General features: G+C 29.2%; 1 protein-coding gene across 1 annotated transcript in view; it reads left to right on the forward strand.

The window, feature by feature from the left end:
• Positions 1 to 27,930, forward strand: part of LOC111634064 (DNA topoisomerase 3-alpha-like) — a 100,572-nt gene that overhangs the window by 44,736 nt on the left and 27,906 nt on the right. The window contains exons 12-23 of the mRNA XM_023378745.1: positions 2,802 to 2,876; positions 2,944 to 2,994; positions 3,940 to 4,018; positions 6,786 to 6,896; positions 8,764 to 8,833; positions 8,908 to 8,936; positions 11,070 to 11,128; positions 12,186 to 12,275; positions 14,343 to 14,356; positions 14,405 to 14,504; positions 23,910 to 23,974; positions 24,059 to 24,135. Of these exons, the coding sequence (XP_023234513.1) occupies positions 2,802 to 2,876; positions 2,944 to 2,994; positions 3,940 to 4,018; positions 6,786 to 6,896; positions 8,764 to 8,833; positions 8,908 to 8,936; positions 11,070 to 11,128; positions 12,186 to 12,275; positions 14,343 to 14,356; positions 14,405 to 14,504; positions 23,910 to 23,974; positions 24,059 to 24,135 (820 nt within the window). The remainder of the gene's footprint in view (positions 1 to 2,801; positions 2,877 to 2,943; positions 2,995 to 3,939; positions 4,019 to 6,785; positions 6,897 to 8,763; positions 8,834 to 8,907; positions 8,937 to 11,069; positions 11,129 to 12,185; positions 12,276 to 14,342; positions 14,357 to 14,404; positions 14,505 to 23,909; positions 23,975 to 24,058; positions 24,136 to 27,930) is intronic.

Genomic DNA, 27,930 nt, shown 5'->3' on the forward strand with positions numbered 1-27,930 from the left:
TGAGGTCTGTCTTATCAGGTAAATTACTGTACACAGTGTATTCATTAATTTTCATTTTCATGTAGTGGCTCTATGCCTTCATAAAGGACGTACTTTTCCTTTGTTTAAGGGTATTTGGGCAGTTTATTCTCTGTTATATTCTGTACAAGTAAATACTGTACAAGTACAGTACAGTATTTTCTGAGGAAATACTCGTACTTATTTTTTTTAACCCCATTCCCGATAACTCGGCATTTTCACAAACTTGGCCACCCTTCGGTCCACATTAGGTCGAGTTTTCGAGGTTCTACTGTATAACCTTCCACGGTTACTAACGGCACTGGCTGGAGACAACTACTATGTCATTGGCCAATGAACAACGACCAATGATAGGTTCATTGGCCATTGACATAAAAGTCATCTCCAGCTAGCCAGCCAGCCAGCCAGTGATGTTAGTAACTGTGGAAGGTTATATCGAAATTTAAATACTTCTGGAAGCAAAGGCTGGCTTGGGTCCAGGTTGCGCAATTGATAGTGTACCACATGACAAGTGGAGGCTGTGGGTTCAAGCCCCGCCCCAGGTCAGTTATTTTCTTCCAGAAGGTTTTAAATTATTTATTAAATTATTAATTTAGATATGAGATGGTGCTTAGCACTTACCTCTAGTACCAAATTTGTTTGTATTAATTATTTGTTTATAGCCATATTATAGCTCGAATATTTAGGCGATCATTGGATTATTATATAAAGATGAATCAATTCTGACTAAGGATCATTAATATAGTAATAATACATATGAATTTTAATAATTTGATAGAATTATAAACTGATAATGTAAAGAACTGATTATATTATTAAACAGGTAAAATAACCTAATGTACCTTTTTGATTAACATTAGAATAACTTTAATTTCAACATCAACATAAATGTAAATGTGAATAATAAGAGAAATACCAGTATGGTTATTATATGGTTATAGAAGTATTAAACTGTACCAAAAAAAATTCACATGCTGTGTAGCAGTGATTTTTTTGCACCTACTAGTTTTTTTTTGTGGGCATTTTTCACCAAATTGAGTTACTTAGCCCTACTTCAATGATATTCTCATGAAATATGATATCTATCTGACTAAAAATTTCAGTCAAAAAAATTTTTTTCCACTTATCACAGGATCTCAGAAAACTGCTACTAAAAATCACTGTCTTACACATGCCATTGTGTACAATTTTTCTTTACTGTCACATGATTGCATGTGTAATACAGTAATTTTCTGTATTGATGTCATTGTTAGTGCCCTAATGTCATCAAAAATGATCTCATGGTCTCTTACAATCACCATAAGAGGTAGCTAGAGGTAAGTATTAGTCAGGTAAACTGTATACCTTGGGACCGATAAAAGAGTCACTGGTTAATGACTGCCGGCTTTGAGTATTTTACTGTCGTTTAGATGTCAGAGAATCTTCCTCTTTATTCTAACTGAGAGAATGGAAACGATGTACAATAGTTTCAGCTATAAGAGCTTTTATGGATATTTGTTTGGAATTTTAATGTTGAAAGGTGTTGGATAATGTAACGAAGAAAATGGACACTATGGATGTTTTTCAGCTAAGCATGATGTAATGATGTGGTTTGCAAGTCACTAAGACCTTGAATGCATGTCTCTGTAAGATAGCCTAAAGTGATCTGCCTCTGTAAGATGACCTTCAATTTAAATATTTCATGGGTTTATTTTATGCCTGAAAAATACAAAAATTTTTTCTGGCCCTTCTGAGAAGCATCTTAACCCTCCCATCATTTATTTCCAGTGTTTCACATTAACCCGTGCTATCTTGAAGTTTGAAGGACTCTCTATGAAAGCCTGGTCAAGGATGTTCTATAAACAAAACAGTATCTCATAAACTGAAAAATGTATGAGATACAATGGCATTTGCAGAGAAAACACATTACAGGTTTTCAGAATTGTCNTAGAGAAATTCTTTGGGTTCTTCGTTTTCAGAATCACTATTTTCCAGTTTTATATGAATTCGTAGTTCTGCATGTTCTTGAAGGTCATCGTTGGTAAGGCTCTCAGCAGAAACCTACAGTAACTCCTCAATATCCTATTTGTCTCCATCTCCTAGTCCTGCTGAATCGATTAGGTTAACAATTTGGTCAACCTAATGATACAGCAATAGGCTCTTCTCATTGAGAATTCTTGGATACCTCCAGCCATACCTTCTTCTACACTTCATTCATGCATTTATCAGTTAATTTTTGCCAAGCCAAGTTGATATTGCCTATGTTATATTTTTTCCAAAATTGCAACAAACAAACATAGATTTAAAGAAAGTACAGCACTATGACAATTGCCACCTTTTGCTGATTGGTTCATGTTTGGGAATAATCATGTTATATATGAATCAATGAAATGCTGCAATAATTTGAATCATTGTAAATGTTGAGCATTTTTTTAGGCTTCAAGCAGACCACGTTATATCAAATCAGTATTAATCGAGGCAAGGTTAAGCAGGGTCTTACTGTATTTATAATTAATTATTCTAAAGATAAAGTTAAGAGCTTCTTTACAATTCTGATTAATTACATTCTGTTAATCATGATTTTTCATATATCACTAGAGAATATTTGTGTTCCACTAACAAAAAGGATATTTTTTATGTTTGATTCTAAGTTACTCTCTTTGATTTGAATTTATTTTTAATTGAAATATAATGTCATACAAGGATTATATTTTTCAAGATTGGTTTTTACAGTTAACTATAATATTATGATTAAGAAATATACAATATTTTAAACTCTTATGTAATTTATTTATTTTTTTTAGTTTGGTTTAAATGGATTAATAATAATTGCAAAAAATTATCTTGAAGTTTATCCTTATGACAAATGGAATTCAAAGGTATTTATTTGTTAAAATTTTGTTTATTGAAAATTTAGAAAATTAATAATTTTCAAATTATTTTTAGATAATTCCAGAATATGCATTAGGTGAAACATTTCAGCCCTCTTCTATAGAGGTAAGTTTTATATGAAATGCTGCTCTGGATATGTAAAATTCAATTTTTATTCAAATAACAATAATAATTTAGGAAAAGAATATATGGAGTTATTCATAAAGAATATTGGTGTTTTGATATATGTAATTTTGGATTATTGAACACTTAAAAATATATGGTTTGCACCAAAAGAAAGTAAACTGTCCAAGTTTAATCTGTAACTTAACAATTCCTCATTGTATACCCTTGTATTACATGACAATGCCTAACTGATAAGTCCAATTCTCTTCATATTTATCACAAATTTCTTGTTATTCCTTCTACAGGCTTCTGCATGAGCATCAATGACCTTATTTTGACATGACTTAGATAAATAATTTTAATAAGATAGCAATGTTAAGATTCTTAAATCCAGAAATTAGAAGTAATGACATGATAAAATTGAAGATCAAATCATGGATTTTTTCATAATGATTTAGCTGAAAGAGATTTGTGTTGAATCAAAGATTTTGGAATTGTATTGAGTATGAGACAATTAAGAATCTTTGAAAAATTTCTGATTTGGACATAAAAATATAATGAATATTTTGTCAGAGAATGTTGTGAGTGGTTTCATTTACTTGTTTTGATTAATTGCTAAATGGAATTTAGCTTAAGTTGTTATTTTTTAATATTAGTATTAGATTTTTTTGTAGATTTTTGTGATTAGTTAATGAAATTTAGTTTTTCTAATGTTTTAACTGTAAAATTTTTTCAAAATTACATATATGGCAATATTACAGTACAAAATGCAATTTTTAGTTGTTAAATTATTCTATAAATCATTTTTTAATAGAGATTTTAATAATAAATGCAAATGGTTTTTGTTTTGCATTAGCTAGTTCATAATTTAAGAATTTTTATCAATATAGAACAATATAGTAGCAATAATTATTTTTATGATATTCACTTTATATTTCAAATTAGATGGTAGATGGTGAAACTAGTCCTCCTCCTTTATTGACAGAAGCTGATTTAATTGCTTTGATGGAGAAACATGGGATTGGTAAGTATCATTATTTAATATAAGATTTATTTTTATTTATGAAAAGCTTTTTACCATGTATTTTTTAAATTGATATTTTATAATTTCACAAAAATCCAGGATTATTTACACATTAAGAAATTAAGTAATGAAGCCAATACAAACAAGTTGAGTCTTTTTTAAAATTCTTTTTAATTCCAGTTAGGGACTGATAGCAGATGACTTTAACAAGTGTTACATACAAGTGTACCATACAAACAAGTGTTTTTTAAAAAAGGATTTTAAAAAACACTTATTTGTATGGCTTTCATTACTTAACCATATGTGAGTCTCTAGAAATGGTTCCCTTACTTGAGTTGATGGGTCTCTCAGACCCAGTGTTTTTAATATAAAATTATTCAATTTTATCTATCTCATAAAGAAATAACAATTTTTTTGTTGAATTCTGTGCTTTGTTTTCTATCTAGTGGTATAAATTACTTGTATATTGAGAAAATTGCTTTTTTAATATTTATTTTTACATAATTTGATGAAAAAAGAAAAAATAAACATATCAAATTCTAACTTGCTGTAAGTTATTTCATGTTTCACCGATTATTGTCATAGGGGTTGTTTGTAAATGGGGAAGAAAGATGACTCATTCGTATGAAGTTAGTAGAAGTTTATTACTACTGCTGAAAGAATTTTTAATAGACCTCGCGTTACCCCCTACTGCAAGAGTCAATAGATGTTAATTGTTTTATGGCTCTATTAACAAATGCGTTTTTCTGGGTTGTAAATCTACTAATTGACAAAGTTTTTATTTTATTTTACTCATAAGAATGTTGTCTTTATGATTTAATAGATAGTTTTGTTAGATTTTTACACATGAATTTTATTTTTAATTTTTATGTGAAATTTGACATCATTCAGAATATTATAGAATCTGTCAAAATTCTTTGCTGATAGTTTAGACAAATGTTTTCTCTGCATGAAATGAAGCAATAAAAAAAGTAATGGGTGGACCATCAAAAATTCGGCAATTTACAACATGTTCTCGATTATGTAATTTGTTTTCTTCATAATATAAAATCTTCACATAATAATACTTAAAAAATGCATCTATGTCAATTCCTGAATGATAATGATATAAAAATGCAATTATTAAAAATTTTATAATTTTCACAATTTGTATTATCATAATTTATTTTTGTGTTTTTTTTCTCACATGTTGTGTATCGTGCGACAAAAAAGTCATGACACGATCAAATGCAATGATTTCATTTATAATTACTTGGATTGTAGCTTGGGCTGCCCTTTTAGGTTTGTATTGTTGTATAGTGATGGAAAATAAATAGATAAAAAATGGAGATTATAATTAATAGTATTGTTATCAGATTAATTTAGATTATTAGATTATAGAATAATGATAGGTATGCGATATGATTGTCGTGTAATTGTAATTTTTTTCTTTATATCTAATTCCATAATGTTTAGGGTCTTATTAGCTAACTTCTAGTTTTTTTATTCCGTTTGAACGAGGAAGCATCTTTTCAGAACTTTCTGGTGGGATATTGACTGTGATAAGACAAGCGAATTTACACCAATTGTTTACATTTGATTTCCAATATCATTGCTGAGGGGGCAGGATATTTCCCGGCAGTTTATAGCTAGACTGTTTTCACAAGTTGCTGATTGGTTAGTAAATGTGAAAAAAAGCCAACCTGCATCACCTAATATACGAGGAATAATCGTAAATTAATTATAAAAGCAATAGATAAAAATTTATATGATAAAAATAAAATAACAATTAAAATAATTAAAAATTAATAAGACATTACTTACTTTTCAAAAGAATATTATAACAAACAAAAAAAAATAATAATAGAAAAATATAAATAAATAATGATATTATAGGGTTTAATAGACACCATGCGACAACTTAAATGTGATAAAGTTATTGCGACACTCACTATCGGCAACGGTGACAAATTAATTGGTGTTTTTTTACCCCATTGTGAGTCGCATGGGTCTGTCAGACCCGAAGTATTTTTTTTTCCTCAAAAATGAGTGTTGCTATTCAAAAAATTTTACTTGATATTTTGTACTTTATTTTTCAATATATCTTTATTTTACAGAATTTAAAGCATGAATAACACAACCTTTTTAGATATCTAGCATAGAACTTTCCCTAAACTGACATATTTGAGCTTGTTTATAACTCTTCACAGGTTTAATCTTAGTTTAGCAAAAGTTTTATGCTGTGTTTTTAAAAACGTTGTTATTCACTTTTTAAATTTTTAAAATATATTTAATTGGCAATTTTTCATTGGCAATTAAAATAAAAAAATTTTAAGAAATGCTTTGTCCTGTCTATTTTATAGATGTGTTTACAGTAGCATTATAAAATTATTTTTCTTACTATGATTAAGAAGAATTTCTTATGTATCAAAGAAATGAAATCACAACAAATTAGTTTGTAAATTATGTGGGAAATATGGAACTTTTTCATTTAAATTCATGAAATTTTGCAGCAGACGTGTACAAACATTGTCCCATAGTAAAATCCTATGACTTTTTGATCAAATTTTGATATTATTTTTCTATTTCTCCATTTATTACATTCACTTTGATATTGATGGATGCAACAGCAGAATTAAAATTATTGTATGAAAGATTACTTATGTTGATGATCTGCTTCTTTTAATACAGATTGCAACAGTCACATCTTTCATTTGTTAAACATTTCTTTTTAGACTAGATTTCTGTGTATTTCAAAGTATTCTAACATATTTTGCTTATTTAAAAGGTACTGATGCTACACATGCAGACCATATTGAAACAATAAAATCCAGACTTTACGTTGGTTTAAATGAAGATAAGTTTGTTCCAGGGCAATTAGGAATGGGACTTGTGGAGGGTGAGTTTGAATTTGAAAGTTAAATCAGGTTTATTATTAATACTGTTTTAGTTTTATAAATTTTGATTTAATGTGTGTCGCACCTAAGAATAATTTTAGTCTTAGATATTGAAAATTTAGAAAATTAATAATTTTCAAATTATTTTTAGATAATTCCAGAATATGCATTAGGTGAAACATTTCAGCCCTCTTCTATAGAGGTAAGTTTTATATGAAATGCTGCTCTGGATATGTAAAATTCAATTTTTATTCAAATAACAATAATAATTTAGGAAAAGAATATATGGAGTTATTCATAAAGAATATTGGTGTTTTGATATATGTAATTTTGGATTATTGAACACTTAAAAATATATGGTTTGCACCAAAAGAAAGTAAACTGTCCAAGTTTAATCTGTAACTTAACAATTCCTCATTGTATACCCTTGTATTACATGACAATGCCTAACTGATAAGTCCAATTCTCTTCATATTTATCACAAATTTCTTGTTATTCCTTCTACAGGCTTCTGCATGAGCATCAATGACCTTATTTTGACNTTATTTTAATTATTTTACATATTGCTTCACAAGTCATTTAATAAGTTGGTGGTAAGATACTTAACAGAAATAAATTAATTTACATTTTACCTCACTGTATTATATTATTAAGTCTTCTCATTTAGCAATTTTTCTAATTTAAATACAATTATTTAATATTCTGCCATCAATTATTATAAATAAAAGTGGTTTAACATATTATTGTAGCTTAATATGACAATGTCATATTTTGAAAACTTATAATTGATGTGTTAATAATTCAAGATTTTGCTATATAATCTTTTTAACTATATAGACAAATTCTGTATTGAAGTCCAGCTCTCACTTAAATTGAGTCTGTTTCAAAGTGTTTTGAAGCATTATCACTTCATAGATGAAATGTTAGGGAAACTTAATATGAAAAATAATGAAAGTTCTTGGTTTGAGTTTGAGAACTTTCAGTATTTGAATATATTGCAAAAGTTTTATGAGAACTTTTTTAGAATCGAATGGTTTCCAATTCTTGCATCTGAATGTTGTCATCTTGAGTTGAAATCTTATTGGATTAAAACTAGTAATAAAATTTTTCTTACTGTTTTACTATAAAAATTAATACAACTGTATGGCATTTATCTGGTATAGTTTAAAGATGATAAAAAATGAAAAAACACTAAAATGTCTTTAAAACAGAAACCTGCTAAAATATAAAAAATTTCATACTGTGCAATTCTGATTTATACTGGCTTCAACTGTACTAGTATTTTTCTAAAATTGTAAAATTATTATTATTGATCATAGACTAGGTTTCAAGTAAAAGTTTTCATTTCATTTAAAAGCCTAAGAAAATTTTTTATTCACTAATTGTCTGTGTTCAATAAATGAAATTAACAAAAGAATAACTTCTTTTGATTCCGAAATCAAAAGAAATTATTAATATAGAAATGGCAGTTAGCATCGAAAAAAGAATAACTTTATTAATTTTTTTAAATTCCTCAATTCACACATAATAAAAAAAATAAATGTTTATAAAATATGATTAAAATTAATCAATATACAGAAATTTAAGTTGAAAGCAAATAAATAAAAGTAGTCTTCTGTATATCACAAATCAAATTGTTTGTTATTAGAAATTCACACGGAAGCATATACTGTAGAAACATTTAATATTGTTTTTCATTTGCTTAAAATAATCAATATATTTTATTTTAATTATATAGAATATTCAGTAAAAATATATAACTGCTTATTTAAATTTAAATAAAATACTGTTTGATGTTTTATTGAGTATACACTGTTTAGCTAAAAATTCATATTCAAAGATTTTTAAAATAAATTAATTTGTCTTTAGGTTATGATAATATGGGCTTTGAAATGTCTAAGCCACACTTACGAGCAGAACTTGAGGCTGATCTGAAAAGGTAAAGGCTTCTGTCTTTTTATTGCAACAATATTTAATGTTGTTATTTTAAATAAAAATGAATTTTTAAAATAGGATATGCGAAGGAACAAAGGATCCTAATGGTAAGTAATGCTTTCTCTATTTCTACATATTTACTGAAATAAAAGATTGATAATATCCTGTTTAGTATGTTAAATTGTACATGTATTAATTACAATGCTTTTCCATTATTAAATCATCATGTTTCATATTTTATTTAAATACTTCAGTTTATTGACCATAATAACAATATCAGAGTTCTAGACATTTTTTACTCTTCATGAATTCTTTAGTATTTTATAAGTTTCAACTGTTCAATTTCTCATTCTATAGATTTTTTTTTATTTTGAGAGTATATTACTAAAAAATGATCAAACAAATTACTTGTTAAACACTTTATGTTCATTATATAATACAGTTGACCCCCTATAACACTGTTGATAATTCCGTTTTATAAGAATTCCATGTTGTACGAGTCACTTAGATTTTATAAATACATGTGCCAGACTGTGAACGTCTCACATATTTGTAAAATATAAGTGACTCATACAACATGGAATTCTTATAAAATAGAATTATCAACAGTGTTATAGAGGGGTTGACTGTAATTATACTTTAATCTTAAATACAATTTTTAACATTAAAAAATAGAAATAAATGAACAAAACAAATTAATATATATTTATATTATGAAATTTTATATTAGGTTTTATATTAAGTGATCAAAAAAGCTTGTTTGATTTTTATTCAGTTAATAGTTTAAATTATATATGTAATCTAAATATATATAACTCAAAGGTGACTGACATAGTGATCTATCAACGCACAGCCCAAACCACTGGACAGATCGGGCTGAAATTTGGCATGCAGGTAGATGTTATGACGTAGGCATCCGCTAAGAAAGGATTTTGATCAATTCTACCCCCAAGGGGATAAAATAGGGGATGAAAGTTTGTATGAAACTTTGTCAATTTTAAACCGATCGGGCTGAGACTTTGCATGCATAAAGCTACTATGACGTAGGCATCCCCTAAGAAAGGATTTTGATAAATTCCACCCCTAAGGGGATAAAATAGGGGATGAAAGTTTGTATAAATCTTCTTAGATTTTCGACTGATTGAACTGAAATTAAAGATTGGAGCTACTATGATGAAGACGTCCGCTTAAATAGGATTTTGATAAATTCAACCCCCATGGGGATAAAATAAGGGATGATGGAGGATGTAAATGTATTAGTTTGAACCTATCAGTACCTAATGGAACGAATAAATTAAGACGAACAAAATAATTTTTAGTTCTAAATGTTGACAATAGATGGCGTTAGTAGTATTTTAAAACGCGCTATCGTTGTGTTTTCACTGAGTTACATATACCCGATGATGAGTGGCCGCCGTATCTAATAGTACATACTATACCTAAATATTTCTAGCAGATTATATTTGACGATTTTGGATTGTGTACAAAGAAGTTTTGTAGGCCCTAATTTTTTACACACGCTAAACAAAAGTAAAGCCGCAAAAACTATACCTAATTAATAATAATACTTCTTAACGCGAGTGAAGCCGCGGGCAAAAGCTAGTCTAATATAAATGAGAAGAGTTTATTTTAATGACATTTTGAATAGCTTTATTATTCAGTCATTATTTCTTACTGTTAGAAAGTTTTGTAAAAAAAAAAATTTTATTTGCTAATAATTATTTATTCATGTGTAGAATATTTTTGTCAAAAAGACATTGGTAGTCATTTAGTAGATAGTCAGGTGCAAATCCAAAATTGACAAGATGGCCATGTGGAGTTTTTCAGATTTTTTTAAATGTCTCTAACATCTAAATAAAAATTAATTTCCCATAGAAAGTGAGTCATTCCCATTGGCAGGTTGTTTTTGTGTTGTGTTGTCTTATCACCTTAGTATAATCCAATGCTAATCAAAAATAAATTTTAATAAACAAATTAATTAATTAAATAAATATTTTTTATTACAGCTTTGTTCTTAAAACATAATTTTAATCAAAATATGAAACTAATACTTTTGATTGAACTATTAAAATATTTTATAAAAATATTTTTTGTTTTATAAAAAGTTGAATATTAAATTTATTTTGATAGATTTAATTACTTCAATATAAATATTTTGAAAATGTTTATATTTTGATTTGTTAAATTTTATGTTAAAATAATGATAAAAATGAAAAAATATTAATTGATTTCTTTTGCAGTTGTATTAAGAGAGCAACTGAATAAATATCAACAAGTATTTATTCAAGCAGTAAGACAGGTAAAATTACAGTTTAAATATATTGTGTACAGAATTAAAATTTATTATACTACAAAGCATTTTTCATATATAATCATACATTTATGAATCTTAAGCACAAAAATTAACTTACAAGTATAGTTCAATATTTTTATAATTTATTAAAGCTTTAAGAAAGGCTGACTGTTTTGAGGTATTAACATAATCAATCTAAAGCTACTAGTAAACTGAACAAAAATTAATAATGAGTAGTTTTGATAAATTTTTCATTATTCAGAGATAGAATAATGAAGGGAAAAAAGAATTGCTACCTGCTTTTTAAATTAAAATATTTTCCTTAATGTCGTTGAATATTTCAATTCTTCAGTAAATTTACTGTGATTAGAATTCAGACTTGTATAATAATGCCTTTATTATTATTAGTGCATAGAAACACCTCCAGGCATGGTATACTAACTTTAATTATTTTGCTGCATTATTTTATTTAAGCAGATAATATTTTATATTTAAGTCTCAAAAATTTGATAATAGTTAATGGAAAAAATACAAATTTTACTGAAGCAATAACTAGTATTTTCTTATTTTTAAGTTTTTAATTTGGATTTTTTCTTATAAAGTTTCTTAAAGTTTGATAAATATTTAAAATATTTCAAGAATAGATATTTTCTAATATATATTAAAAAATATCTATATATGTATTTTTTTTTTGGTCTTAATCTTTTACATTCAGGAACATACTAAAAACATTAGAACATTAGCGACTTTGACATTTTATTGTAGCCTGTCTAACTTCAACTAAAATGAAAAATGTATTTTGGTAGTTGGAAATATATACAGACTAAAATCAAATATTAAAAATATTTAATTGTCATAAATTCATTAATTAAACAGTTCACAGAATTTTTAGACTTGTTGACTTTGTGAACTTCTAATGAATTCATACCTATGGGAATTTTTTTGTATTCTGATTAAGATTAAGTTTAAAAATAATAAAAAGCAAAAAAACAGTTAAATTGGAAAATTAGTTGATTCAGTAATTTACGTTAAATTTGTAATCTTTTTGTATTATGTTTTATAGGCCATTAAAATAGATGAGGCTTTGTCAAAATATTTAGATGAACAACAATGCCAAATTTCAGAAGGTGAGTGTTACACAAATTTTATAATTGTTATTTAAAATAGTAAGACTAGTATAATTAATTATAAGTTAATAAAGATATTGATTTTATGATTATTTTTTTTAAATATTAGCTTTTTGTTAATACTTTATTTGTGTTCTTTATTTCTATTTCTCCATTTAAAAAAGATCAGAATATTATTTTCAGATTATGAAGTTTCACAAACATTTTAAGTAATTAATTAATTTTAAATATTCCATATGCAATAAAAGTTTTCTATGTTATAGGTTTAATATAAATACAGTCAATTCCATTTCATTGGACCACCAGTTAATTGGGGCAGCCGCTTTATTGGGCCAAATTTCGAACAGAAACCAAACTAATAAATTAATACATAATTTAATCGCTTAATTGGGACAGTAGCAGAAAAGGAATTTAGCAATTTTTGATATATTTTAGGGATTTTTGAAAATATGTAGATACTACATACACTAATGTCATATAGGCTTAACGGTTGGCAGAGACAAAGTGATTTTGTCTTTCACTTGGGCAGTTCAGTTTTTCCGCAGGGGGGTCAACATAGCAGGACGTATCACACAGGGATCCCATCTGAGGTGGATCTGAATGCGAGTTACTGACCCTGCTCTGGATTGGACCAGATGATCCCCTTAAAAGTGAAGAGACCAAGATCCCCTGGACAATTTTTTGAGGTCTCTCAACTGAGTTGGAAGACAGCTAGAGTTCTCTTGAAAGGTATTGTGTGCATGATTACATCTAGATTCAGACAACTATCTGATTGTTGAGACCAGCATATGGAGCTGATGGATTCTACAGATGCTCCTGCTGAAGTAGCCCATCTCCAAGTAAAGGAAACTGTGCTTACAGGAAGACCATAAGGTGACTTTTGGACAAATTCTTTTCCTTCTCCATTTTCAGTTAGAACATGTTCTAACTAAAAAGGGAGAAAGGAAAAATTGTTTGATCAGGAACGAATCAAACAAGTAGTAGTTATATATAGAATGTCAACCCTTTTATACATCACTACTAATATTGTATTTGGCAACACTAGAGTGATTAAATCGAATCAATATCTATCGTTGTGAGTCTGGCAAATTTATAGTACAAATATCTATATTTTAGTTTAATAAGGCATTAAAATAGGTACCTAATTATTATTTTTCATCTACTTATTTATTTACCTACATATTACATATTTTATTTTATTTATAGCTTTCTACAACACTAGGAGTGTTTAATTTAAAAAGGTGTACATTTTATAAATTTTAATACATAAAGAAATTTAAGAAATGGTATACTGAATGAACTAAGATGGCATAATTAGAGTAACACGAAATTTCATTGACTGTATCCTTTAGTAATATGTTACATGATTGGTTTACATCGTTTTCGTTTTGTTTCGTCATGGGTTTGCGCTCTATTGTACAGTACCATACAGCGATTTGTGTATATTGCATACTAACGGGAGTATGCAGTGTACTGTACAATGCTAACAGCAGTAGTACAGTACATACAGGTGTTAATATCTATATATTTTTGTACAGTAAATTTAATGTATAATACATACTATCAATTGTTAATATTGTCAGTGTAGTAGATCCATTTTCATAACTGATCTAGTTGATGTAATTAATTACACACTAGACTAGATTTATCATATAGTGTCAAAAACTGTTGTTTATCTGTAGTAATGTATCTCAATTGTGGATAGTGGAACAGCACTCTTATCAGGATTTTCTATAGGGTGAAATGAGGTCGTCAATTAAATATTAGGAAAATATATAATATAGAATTTCATCCGATCCAAATATCATAAAATATAACTTTCATTAGTCTATTAGTTTCGAGTTTATTTTATTATAACCACACTTTTAGTTATAATAAAGAGTTATTATTGTAAAATTTTAAGTTTAAATTTTCATTTAATATCGAAAATTGTTATTTAATTGTCGTTAGAATTAGAATTATAACTTAGTTTTTCTAGTATATAAAATAAATTAACATGGTAATCTATTGTTTTATATAGATCATAAGAGACGTAAACCTAATGCTTTATATTATATACTGTGATCTAATTATAATAAAATATAATTTTAAAGCTAAATTTTAAAAAGTAATACGCATTTCCGATNTAACTTGATTTACAATCATAATTTTTCAGATTTTATTTAAGCTGTATGTCTTATCCTCAGTGTAATGCAGTCATTTGGTTACCAAATTATGTTGAAAATGTATCTGTTGACAACTCTCTATGTGAAGAGGTATATAAAAAACCTCCATATATTTAAAAACAGAAAAAAAAACATTAGCTTTAATAAAGTTTAAGAAACAAAGAGATTATAAACACCCAAAAGATTAAGCATTCCTTATGATATATATAAGTTCAAATACTAGAACTTTATTTTTTGTATTCTGCTTTGTCTCTTAAACTACCGTTAAAGCAAATATTTTTGTGTGAAGAGATATTTTTCTATAGTTTAACTTCCTTTAAAATAAATAGAATCATAAAATGTCATTAATTAATTATGTATCAATAAAATGTAAATTACATAATTTTAATTGTATATATATTTTAAATTTGTCTCTATAAATATTTGTAAGAAAAGTAAAGGATATTTAATAAATTTAATTTACTTAATAGAAATAAGCTAATTATAAAATCTAATTGATTATAATTTTTTTTATTAGCTATTAGAAATTTTAAAGTAAAAGAAAAATCTTAAGTGTTTTGTTAATTTAATTGAAGTGGCTATTATATAAACAATAAACATAAATGATTAAGTTAAATACTGATCTTTCAGTCTTCTGATGAACATGGTTTTGCTATGACAATACAAGAAATGTAGCTTCTACTTTGTAGGAAAAAGTTTCCTACACTTGTTTTCAAAGTAGAAATTTGCGCACATAAATGTTTTTGATAGATGTAAATCGTATGTTTGTGTTCTTTAATCTTCTTAAATTAAATTATGATGAATTACATGTCCACAAATTTCACTCTTATACCTAATTCAATTAATATTTCAAAATATTTTATTCCCAGAGAAATTTTGTTTTAAAATGCTTAGCACATTAAAAAATTGAATTTATAATTTGCATTTTCTGTTGTATAATTTTAATAATGATAAATTAATTTTTTAAAATTTAAATTTTAACAAAATCAACTATTTTTGAGTTACTTTNTCAAATCAAGTCTATATCATCATAATTTAAAAATGTAAATCATCACTATTTCATAAATCCTACACAAAATAATATAGTCTGAAAAACAAGTACTTTTCAAGTGTTTATATTCATTTTACTTACGGATTCCAGGATAAGGCTGAAGACTTGGATACGCAGGTGGCTGCAATGCATCTCCATTGGGAATGGCCTGGGCTATATTATAATTAGAATAATTATAAACATTTGAGTTATATAATATCTAAAATTTCATAAAATTTATCGCAATAGCATGGTTTAAATAAGCTGCCACCTGCATGGTGATATAGAAATAAAGTACACTCTAATTACACTCTAAATTGAAGATACACTCATAATAAAATAGACTGTTCTTTCTTTTGTATAGACTCTTTTAGAACATTCATAGAGAAAGAATAACTAAAAACTGATAGAAAGGAAGATTTAAAACATTTATAAATCAATATATATTCTGAAAACTAAAATATTAGAAATTATTATTTTAATGATGTTTCTCAGCGATTGGCTAGCAAAGTTCAAATTATCTATTTCCAATGTGTCATTAAACTATTGGAGTCTTCAGAAATAACAATATTATTTATAGCTTTTAAACTTCATTCATAAATCAATAAAGATTCTGTTGTGAAGTATTAGTCTGTGGATTTTAGAATTTTAATGGCTTTTACTTCATTCCATATGACATTTAGATCTTTATTCAAAATATTCCATGCTAGTATGGTATTACACTTCCCTAGATATATATCTCTGGTGTTTCTTCATTTTTTTTTCTTTGTATTCTACAAGCTGTTGCCATATATATTTAAACTCATCTCTTCTATTATTGATTGGAACTTTGTAGATCCTATTCTTTTGTAAATATCCTTTTTTTTTAAATCATTTCTTAAGTTATTAAAAATGGAGGCATTCATTTTCCACACTAAGGTACCATTACTGTTTTAGCCAGATGTTGTTGTAATTTAATAGGCAAATATTTTGAAAAATGGAAGGGAAACCTCCTGTTTAATTTATAGTGGATTGGATAGTGCATGTCTGATTAGATGTTTTATCTCCCATAAAAGAACCAGATGTTAGATGAATATTTTATTGTTTATAATAAAAATTTTGTTTTTCTAGCATTTTATATTGAATATTATATATTTATTAATTTATTTTTTATTTCTATGTATTGCTTCTATAGCAATAGAATTTTGTGTTTGCTTTTTCTGATAATGAGCAAATTAGCTTTAAAGTAATTGAATTTGTATGTTTATTTTTAATGCATTAACTTTTATCTTGGAGTTCTTTTCTTTCATAACATGAAATGTTGCAAGAATTACAAACAAATTAATGATGTGTCATAAAAATAGAATATTTAATTAATATTAATTAAATAATTTTTGAAAAAATTAATAAATCTATTTAACTTATATGTTATTTTTATATAAAAATAATCATTACAGACAAGAAATGTGGAGTTTAGAATAGATTAAAAACAAAAGAAATTACAAGAAAGCCTTTGCAAAGATATAAGTGTGTGTTTGTGCATGTGTTTATATATATATATCTGTAGATTTATGCATGCACTATGTGGTGTCTGCATAAAACTTCAATTGTTCATAACTATTTGATAAGTGCTTCTTTTGAAAAAATGTTTTAGATAAAAGTTTGTTTAATTTTGATGTAGAATCAGAATATGCAATAAAAAATGGGAGTTTTCCTTGAAGGAAATGAAGTTGGTTCCATTTTCACTGATTGTAGCACTGTATATTATGAAACGATGGCCTCATCTTATGGCCACCTCAAAGTATAGCATTTTTGGTTCAATGATTTTTTCATAGCATGTGTATTTTTCAGTTATTCTATTGGATTGATTAAAATGGTCCACACTATATATATACATACACATGCAGTATATTCAAATACCTATATACATTTATAGATTGGTCATTTGCATTCAGTAATTTTAATTGGAATTATTTATTGATGTAGTTATTATTTTTGTGTTAAAGTGTTAGGACAATTTAGTTTTTCTGGAAACATAAAATATTGCATGTTTGTTGAAAATGGGAGAGCGTTTCCCTAGCTATTACCAGTTGTTCAGTTAGTAGGAACTTGATACTATAGTAATAATAATAGGAGTCTTTTTACTCTAATTTTTAACAGTTTTAATTTACAGAAAAATATAAGTTGTAATGCTTACATAAGACTAATGTCACAAGAAGTTTTTATAAAAAAATATAAATAAAATTAAATTATTTTGTTTGATTTAACTATCGTGTACTAAGAGTAAAAACACCAACAATTTATTTATATTTTTTAATATACAGTGGATGATTGGTTAATGAACATAATCCGTTCCAAGACTTTGTTTGTTATCCAAATTGTTCGTTAACCGATTATCGATTTACCATAGGTTTTTATGGGAATTTGATTAATTTGTTCTGGAGACTCCAAAAAATAAAAAATATGTACTTTCTTACTACGTTTATTTATATGTAATAATAAAAATACATATATACAGTCTTGCATTTTTATTAGTCATGTTTTTTTCCGTTTGTAGGGGTTAAAGAATCTGTCCAATGTCGATTGCTTTTCTCTCTTCTTCAGGATTTTTCGGAAGTAATTAATAGCATTGTCGTCATAGAGATTCCTAAGCCTGTTAACCTCAACTTGGTTTAGATGCCATTCTAAGACCGTTGTTCTGACATCCTCCCAGTTCTTCAAAAGATCTTTAATAGCAGATGTTGGCATTGATCCTTTTTCATCTTCCTCTTTTTCAGAAGAAAACACGTCTCGCTGAGTTTCTTGGTATTCTTCATTTAAGCATTCTTGGAGTTCTTCTGTCATCAGATCAGTTTCAGATTCCATTATGAGCTCTTCAGTGTCATCTTTATTCACCTCCAATTCCAGATCTCTAGCAGTTGTCACAATTTCATCCATAATTTCAGGGACATCATCTCACTCTCCCTGAATGAAGGAGGGACACAGCTTTTGCTAAGCAGAATTTAACTGTTGTTGAGTGACTTCTGACCATGCCTTTTGAATGAACTGTATAGCTTCAAGAATATCAAATTTTTCTTTCCAAAACATTTTTAATGTCATCATTCAGGAGAACTGGCATCCTTCAAAACATTGACGAAACGGTGCTTGAATGTACAATTTCTTGAAACCTGCAATAACCTCTTGATCCATTGGTTGAATCAATGAAGTGGTATTCGGAGGTAGAAACTGAACTGTCAGCCAGGGAAAGTCTTCCAGTAAATTATCTTCAAGGTCTTTTGGGTGTCCTGGTGCATTGTCCAATAGCAATAGTGCTTTTAATGGCAATTCATTGGTCTGAAGATAATCCTTGATGCTTGGAGCACAAACTTCAAACAGCCATTCTTTGAAAAGAGCCTGTGTGACCGATGCTCTTTTATTTGATCTCCACATCACTGGCAGTTTTTCTTTAAGTATGAAATTTTTTTGAATGGTCTAGGGTTCTCAGAGTGATAGTCAAGAAGCAGGATAAGCTTCATATCACCGCTAGCATTAGCTCCCAAAAGTAACATCAGTTGGTCTTTCATGGGTTTATGCCCAGGAATATTTTTCTCTTTTTTCGTAATGTAGGTATAGTTTGGCATGCACTTCCAAAATAAACCAGTTTCATCACAATTGAAAATTTGTTGTGGACAATATCCTTCTTTTTTAGTGAATTCTTCAAATTTGAGACAGAACTTCTCAGCTTCTTCTGTATCTGCACTAGCAAACTCACTATGAATTACCACATGTTTAATGCCAGTTCTCCTACTAAACTTTGAAAACCATCCAGTAGTAGCTTTGAATTCTATCTCCTCATGTGACAAATGTGGGTTTGTTTTTTCAGTTCATCAAAAATTTCTCTAGCTTTCTCTTGAATGATAGTCATACTAAGTTACATCTTTTTTCATTTCCCTTTCTTTTATTCAAATTAAAAGCAATCTCTGCATTTTTTCATGGATGGAACATCTTTGTTTCTCAGATGTGGTTTTCATTACTCCTTTAGCTCTTTGAGTCATTTTGATTATATCTTTCTTAGCTAAGATTGTGCCTACTGTAGTGTTCAAGTCATATTGCCTAGCAACAACACACATCTTCTGCCCACTGTTTACTTTAGCTATTATCTCTTGCTTGGTTTCTATGGTGAGCATGGTTCTTGATACTCTGCTCTTTTTATGCTCCATAATATTATCAATTTCTGTTTGAAATAAAAAGTTCAGAAAAGCTCTCACAAAAATTCAGAGAACAGAAATCAACTAGCACATGAAAAAATTATGTAAATGTGAGGCCTAAATGTAATTTGAAATTTTGGTGTTAAAACATTAACAAATACCCAATAGGACAGTTAAACGTTCACATTTAGAAAATAAAAACCGACGTAAAACTTATGGAGTGCCCGACAGTCTCTCAAAGACTATAAAAAAATTGTCAGAAAAGTAAACAAAAAGCTGGAATTACAATGGATAGTTTCAAAGTTTGGGAAGACACTATCTGATCGGTATTGGGTTGAGCATCAATGTTGACGTCTCCCGCGCTCCGAAAGGTTTTGAATTGTTACCTGAAGACAAGGGAAAATCAATCAGTATTTGTTATTTTCTGTCACTTCTTTTTATGTTTGTTCAGTGAAGTGTTCGTTGGCCGATCATAAAAATCTTTCGCGAAAGTGTTCATTATCTGATCTGTTTGTTAACTGATCACCTACTGCAGTGGTCCCCAACCCCCGGGTCGTGGACTGGTACCGGTCCGTGGATCAAATGGTACCGGGCCGCCCAAGGAACATTAAATTACTGGTATTTCCATTTTATTTATTATGGTGTATTTCTCTCGGGTTTGTGCGACTTTTAATGGACGACGGAACAACGGAATAAACTGGACATAAGAAACACACTTTGGGTGTCATTGTCTCTTATTACTTCCAGATGGAACCGTCTTGTTGCAAAGAAACAAGCTCAGGGTTCTCATTGATTTAACGTTCTAGTGAGTTAAAATGTTAAATCACATTATATTCATTTTTTGGTGTAACTATATTTTATTTTGAAGGCATGTTTAAATACAATGAAATTAAAATTATTAAATTAAATCAATCTAAAATATAAACAATCAACGTCCCCCCTCAGTGGGCCGCAATAAAATATCAAACGATGACCGGTCCGCGGCAATAAGAAGGTTGGAGACCGCTGACCTACTGTACAGCAAATCTTCACTTAATGTTGTTGAGAAAAGGTAGAAGCACATTTGTAATCATTCACAATTATCATTATTGAGTTTTCTTCATAAATAATAAAATTGATAATATTAATGAACTACATCTTGTTTATATTATTTAGTCTGTGGTAAAATTAGTTTTGTTATGTGTTGTTTCACTTAATGTTGCAGTTTCCAAGAACCTGTCGATGACATTAAGTGACGACTTGCAATACTAATATTTAATTTTGTCATATCTGTAGATTAAATTCAGTGAAGAATAAATGTTTAACTTTGAAAATTAACTTTTTCTTTAATAGCAGATGTTGGCATTGATCCTTTTTCATCTTCCTCTTTTTCAGAAGAAAACACGTCTCGCTGAGTTTCTTGGTATTCTTCATTTAAGCATTCTTGGAGTTCTTCTGTCATCAGATCAGTTTCAGATTCCATTATGAGCTCTTCAGTGTCATCTTTATTCACCTCCAATTCCAGATCTCTAGCAGTTGTCACAATTTCATCCATAATTTCAGGGACATCATCTCACTCTCCCTGAATGAAGGAGGGACACAGCTTTTGCTAAGCAGAATTTAACTGTTGTTGAGTGACTTCTGACCATGCCTTTTGAATGAACTGTATAGCTTCAAGAATATCAAATTTTTCTTTCCAAAACATTTTTAATGTCATCATTCAGGAGAACTGGCATCCTTCAAAACATTGACAAAACGGTGCTTGAATGTACAATTTCTTGAAACCTGCAATAACCTCTTGATCCATTGGTTGAATCAATGAAGTGGTATTCGGAGGTAGAAACTGAACTGTCAGCCAGGGAAAGTCTTCCAGTAAATTATCTTCAAGGTCTTTTGGGTGTCCTGGTGCATTGTCCAATAGCAATAGTGCTTTTAATGGCAATTCATTGGTCTGAAGATAATCCTTGATGCTTGGAGCACAAACTTCAAACAGCCATTCTTTGAAAAGAGCCTGTGTGACCGATGCTCTTTTATTTGATCTCCACATCACTGGCAGTTTTTCTTTAAGTATGAAATTTTTTTGAATGGTCTAGGGTTCTCAGAGTGATAGTCAAGAAGCAGGATAAGCTTCATATCACCGCTAGCATTAGCTCCCAAAAGTAACATCAGTTGGTCTTTCATGGGTTTATGCCCAGGAATATTTTTCTCTTTTTTCGTAATGTAGGTATAGTTTGGCATGCACTTCCAAAATAAACCAGTTTCATCACAATTGAAAATTTGTTGTGGACAATATCCTTCTTTTTTAGTGAATTCTTCAAATTTGAGACAGAACTTCTCAGCTTCTTCTGTATCTGCACTAGCAAACTCACTATGAATTACCACATGTTTAATGCCAGTTCTCCTACTAAACTTTGAAAACCATCCAGTAGTAGCTTTGAATTCTATCTCCTCATGTGACAAATGTGGGTTTGTTTTTTCAGTTCATCAAAAATTTCTCTAGCTTTCTCTTGAATGATAGTCATACTAAGTTACATCTTTTTTCATTTCCCTTTCTTTTATTCAAATTAAAAGCAATCTCTGCATTTTTTCATGGATGGAACATCTTTGTTTCTCAGATGTGGTTTTCATTACTCCTTTAGCTCTTTGAGTCATTTTGATTATATCTTTCTTAGCTAAGATTGTGCCTACTGTAGTGTTCAAGTCATATTGCCTAGCAACAACACACATCTTCTGCCCACTGTTTACTTTAGCTATTATCTCTTGCTTGGTTTCTATGGTGAGCATGGTTCTTGATACTCCACTCTTTTTATGCTCCATAATATTATCAATTTCTGTTTGAAATAAAAAGTTCAGAAAAGCTCTCACAAAAATTCAGAGAACAGAAATCAACTAGCACATGAAAAAATTATGTAAATGTGAGGCCTAAATGTAATTTGAAATTTTGGTGTTAAAACATTAACAAATACCCAATAGGACAGTTAAACGTTCACATTTAGAAAATAAAAACCGACGTAAAACTTATGGAGTGCCCGACAGTCTCTCAAAGACTATAAAAAAATTGTCAGAAAAGTAAACAAAAAGCTGGAATTACAATGGATAGTTTCAAAGTTTGGGAAGACACTATCTGATCGGTATTGGGTTGAGCATCAATGTTGACGTCTCCCGCGCTCCGAAAGGTTTTGAATTGTTACCTGAAGACAAGGGAAAATCAATCAGTATTTGTTATTTTCTGTCACTTCTTTTTATGTTTGTTCAGTGAAGTGTTCGTTGGCCGATCATAAAAATCTTTCGCGAAAGTGTTCATTATCTGATCTGTTTGTTAACTGATCACCTACTGCAGTGGTCCCCAACCCCCGGGTCGTGGACTGGTACCGGTCCGTGGATCAAATGGTACCGGGCCGCCCAAGGAACATTAAATTACTAGTATTTCCATTTTATTTATTATGGTGTATTTCTCTCGGGTTTGTGCGACTTTTAATGGACGACGGAACAACGGAATAAACTGGACATAAGAAACACACTTTGGGTGTCATTGTCTCTTATTACTTCCAGATGGAACCGTCTTGTTGCAAAGAAACAAGCTCAGGGTTCTCATTGATTTAACGTTCTAGTGAGTTAAAATGTTAAATCACATTATATTCATTTTTTGGTGTAACTATATTTTATTTTGAAGGCATGTTTAAATACAATGAAATTAAAATTATTAAATTAAATCAATCTAAAATATAAACAATCAACGTCCCCCCTCAGTGGGCCGCAATAAAATATCAAACGATGACCGGTCCGCGGCAATAAGAAGGTTGGAGACCGCTGACCTACTGTACAGCAAATCTTCACTTAATGTTGTTGAGAAAAGGTAGAAGCACATTTGTAATCATTCACAATTATCATTATTGAGTTTTCTTCATAAATAATAAAATTGATAATATTAATGAACTACATCTTGTTTATATTATTTAGTCTGTGGTAAAATTAGTTTTGTTATGTGTTGTTTCACTTAATGTTGCAGTTTCCAAGAACCTGTCGATGACATTAAGTGACGACTTGCAATACTAATATTTAATTTTGTCATATCTGTAGATTAAATTCAGTGAAGAATAAATGTTTAACTTTGAAAATTAACTTTTAATTATTTTTAAAATAATTTATTTTTTATAAACTATTTAATAAATATATTCTTTCAATGTATAGCATGTGTTTTTATTCAATTTTAAGGACTGTTTGTTTTTAAAAAAATTAATAAATTAAATTAATTATATAGAAATAATCATTCTTTTAATATAATTAATTTTTAATTTTAATAACAATATTTTTTAATAGTGTCAAATTAGAAAACTTAAATTCAAATTTGAGAAGGGATCTTTAGCTCCCCTCTATCCAGATAAGTAAGAATACAACTTTTTGTTTATATTTTGTTGTTGAATTTTTTAAAAAAGATGAGAATACATTTTAAGTTTTTCTTTTAATAGCTACATTGGATGTATTGGAGGATGTGATGAAAACTTTCTACAGGCCTTAAGTATCAGAAGAATTATGCCTAATAGTGGTAGATATTGATTTTATCAATTAAATTTTAATAATAATTGTAATTATTTTTAATATTTATTTTAATCTTCCACACATTGTTATGAATATTACTGTTAATGTTAGCAATGAATTTTAACTTGCTGACAAGGTAGTTAAAATGTCAGCTTTTACTAGTTGTCACAGGGCAGAGAGAGTAAAAAGAAAAAGAAAAAAAAAGCATTTTAACCAGTTATATGAAATAGTTTTCTACAAACAAAAATACAAAAACATTTGACTGGATTAAAAAATGAATGATTATATTAAAAATACTTTCATTATGTTAAAAATACTTTCATTATGTTAAAAATATTTCAACATATTTACATTATTAGTTGTAAAAAAAGTAAGACAAAGTATTGAGACAACACAATGCTTTACAAAACTTTATCGCATGTTTTATTATTAATTTATTTACTTTTGGATGGTATTATCTCGCAATTAGTCTGATTATTCCTAAATCAATGCAAATTTTATGGCAAGCGTTGTAACATTTGTATTCTTATGTTCTAATGCAAGTAGATACTGGTGTCTCAACCACCTGTACAACCCTTTTAAAATGAAGGGAAGCATGTTTCACAAAAATCTTAAAAATTTTGATAACTAAATTGAGCATACCCATTAGATGGTGATATTTTTGACTCTCATACTGGCTAGAAATGGGATGGATATCCAGGCCAAAAGATTTTTGAAATGGAACATGGTATTTTTTATTTTAGATTGGAACAAAACGTTCATATTTTTTTGAGTTTAAACATTTTTTCTATAAGTACCTTCACTGACCATAAAATGTTCTTGAAAGTGTGATGATATGTTCTTGGCAAAATGTTATTACAAACAAACTATGACCAATTCAGCCTAGTAAGAACATTATTTCAACTGCTGTATAACATTGGGATATAAATTGGTGATAAATAATAATAAATTACTAATAAATTTGACCCAAGAGGAAGGCAGTAGGCATTATCTCATATTAAATTTAATAATTATAATTTATTTGATTTTTTTGATTCACTAACACAGTGTGTTTCTATTTCAACACTTGGCGATATTCCATCTTTATTCAGTCGACTGAATAAAGATGGAATATCGCCAAGTGTTGAAATAGAAACACACTTTGTGTTAGTGAATCAAAGAAATAAGACAACACGGTTTCAGAAGATTTAAAATTATAATTTAATTAAATAATTTTTAGATTAAACTGGGAGAAGAGAATCAGCCTGGAGTGGATTCAAACCCACACCCCCACTTGCCATTTGAATGCGTTGTTAATTATGCTACCCAGACCTCCTGTTTGTGTGTGTGTGTGTGTGTGTGTGTGTGTGTGCACCTTGCCGGTATGTGATTGCTGGCTGAGTGTCTTATGTGGGAGTTTACAGGACGAGGGAGCTGAATGCATCCCAGTTGTCACTGTAGTAATCAATGATGGTTATATCATAATGTTAAATTTACTGCAAGAGGAGATTGGACTGGAGGTTCGGGTAGCAAAAAGAATCGGCCCAGAGTCCTGGGACTCAAACCCACAAACCTCGCTTGCTGTTTGAATGTGTTGCCAATTATGCTACCTGGAACTCCAGTCCAATCTCCTCTTCCAGTATATTTAACATTATGATATAACCATTGTTGGTTAATATATATATATAAATATAAACAGGTCTGAGTAGCGTAATTGGCAACACATTTACACAGCAGGTAGGGGTTGCGGGTTCGAGTCCTGCTCTGGGCTGATTCTTTTCTTCCAGTTTACAGTTTAATTTAAAAATTATTAAATTAAATTGTATTAAATATAATAATTATATAATTATAAGATGGCATCTAACACCTCTCTCTTGGGTGAAATTTATTATTAATTTATAGCCCAATGTTATACAGCAGTTAAACTAGTGATATTGCAATGTATCAGGTTTAGTAAGTTGTTTATATGTATGGTCTAGTAAGTTTTTCACTCTCTCTTTTGGTAAATGATATTGATGCAGAAAGTCATAATCATCCAATTGTTCTAAATCATTTATTCTTGGAGAAATAATCCACCTACTACTTTGTTCTATACAGTCTAAATAATCTACATATCTCAGATTTTCTGTCATCTTTTTTTCTGAAAATGGTTGTTTTATGCATGCATTAAACCCAGAGATTATCATATGCTTGCCAATTTTCTAGAGTTAGAGTTATTGGTGTTTGACTGGAGATTTGGAGTTGGTGAATACCAATTTACCAATAACTTGTGATTTAACCCTAACTCTAATTCATGTTGGTGAATATGGCAGTAAGACAGACTCTTATGTTTACAAGAAACCGTTTATTTGACACTAAGGGAGCTTACAAGATATCCATGATATTGGAAGTTCTAATTTGGCGGTGGCCTCTGGATCTCCCTCTTTTTTCCAAGATAGTCCCAAATAAAGGAATGTCCCTGGTTGCCCGTCGTCCTGGAGTCTTCAAGGGAACTGTTCCCTTGAAGACTCCAGGACGATGCAATCAACTTATGGTGATGGGAAGATGTTGATCCGAGGATGGGAGATGAAGACAAGCACGAGAAACACACACAACAATTGGTCCAACACTTGGAACTTTTGGGAAAAGCTGTCACATCCTTGAATTTATGGATTTTTATTAATTTCTGTTCTCAATTGCTCATTCTGATTCATTGCCTTTCCTCAATCTCGCTTTCTAAGTGGTTGCTCACTCATTACTATGTGTAATGAGATTTCAACTTAGATTGCAGGAGAGATCAAAATTTAATTTATTCCCAACCTGAGATGGTTGATCTTAGTGCTTACATCATTCTATTGTTTATAAGTTCATGTTGCATTTTCATACAAAAGAATTATTTATAGCTTCTATTTTCTTTTTAATTATTTTAATGCAATTTTCAGTGAGGGTTTGCACTTGTCCAGAGCCTCACATTATTATTATTATTATTATTGTGTTGGGTTCAGTGGGTTATACTCGGTTAAACCGGTGGCTGTGTACTATGCCGGACCAGAGTCAAGGCATAGCAACCAAAACAAAACTAAAATTAAATAAGTGTGTCTGTGTCAGTGTCAGTGTCAGTGTCAGTATTCAGGAATTTCCTAACAATGTGGCATGTATTCAATATAGTGGCCTTCTGTAGTGTGATGTATGTATTTCTANTAATTTGGCGGTGGCCTCTGGATCTCCCTCTTTTTTCCAAGATAGTCCCAAATAAAGGAATGTCCCTGGTTGCCCGTCGTCCTGGAGTCTTCAAGGGAACTGTTCCCTTGAAGACTCCAGGACGATGCAATCAACTTATGGTGATGGGAAGATGTTGATCCGAGGATGGGAGATGAAGACAAGCACGAGAAACACACACAACAATTGGTCCAACACTTGGAACTTTTGGGAAAAGCTGTCACATCCTTGAATTTATGGATTTTTATTAATTTCTGTTCTCAATTGCTCATTCTGATTCATTGCCTTTCCTCAATCTCGCTTTCTAAGTGGTTGCTCACTCATTACTATATGTAATGAGATTTCAACTTAGATTGCAGGAGAGATCAAAATTTAATTTATTCCCAACCTGAGATGGTTGATCTTAGTGCTTACATCATTCTATTGTTTATAAGTTCATGTTGCATTTTCATACAAAAGAATTATTTATAGCTTCTATTTTCTTTTTAATTATTTTAATGCAATTTTCAGTGAGGGTTTGCACTTGTCCAGAGCCTCACATTATTATTATTATTATTATTATTAGTTGATTTATTTAGGTTTAATGTTATAATTTTTTAAAAATATTTTATTAATTAGATAACGA

Source organism: Centruroides sculpturatus, unplaced genomic scaffold, assembly GCF_000671375.1.
Source record: "Centruroides sculpturatus isolate CEXI.00-Female unplaced genomic scaffold, Cexi_2.0 scaffold701, whole genome shotgun sequence".
In the NCBI taxonomy this organism is placed as follows: Eukaryota; Metazoa; Arthropoda; class Arachnida; order Scorpiones; family Buthidae; genus Centruroides; species Centruroides sculpturatus.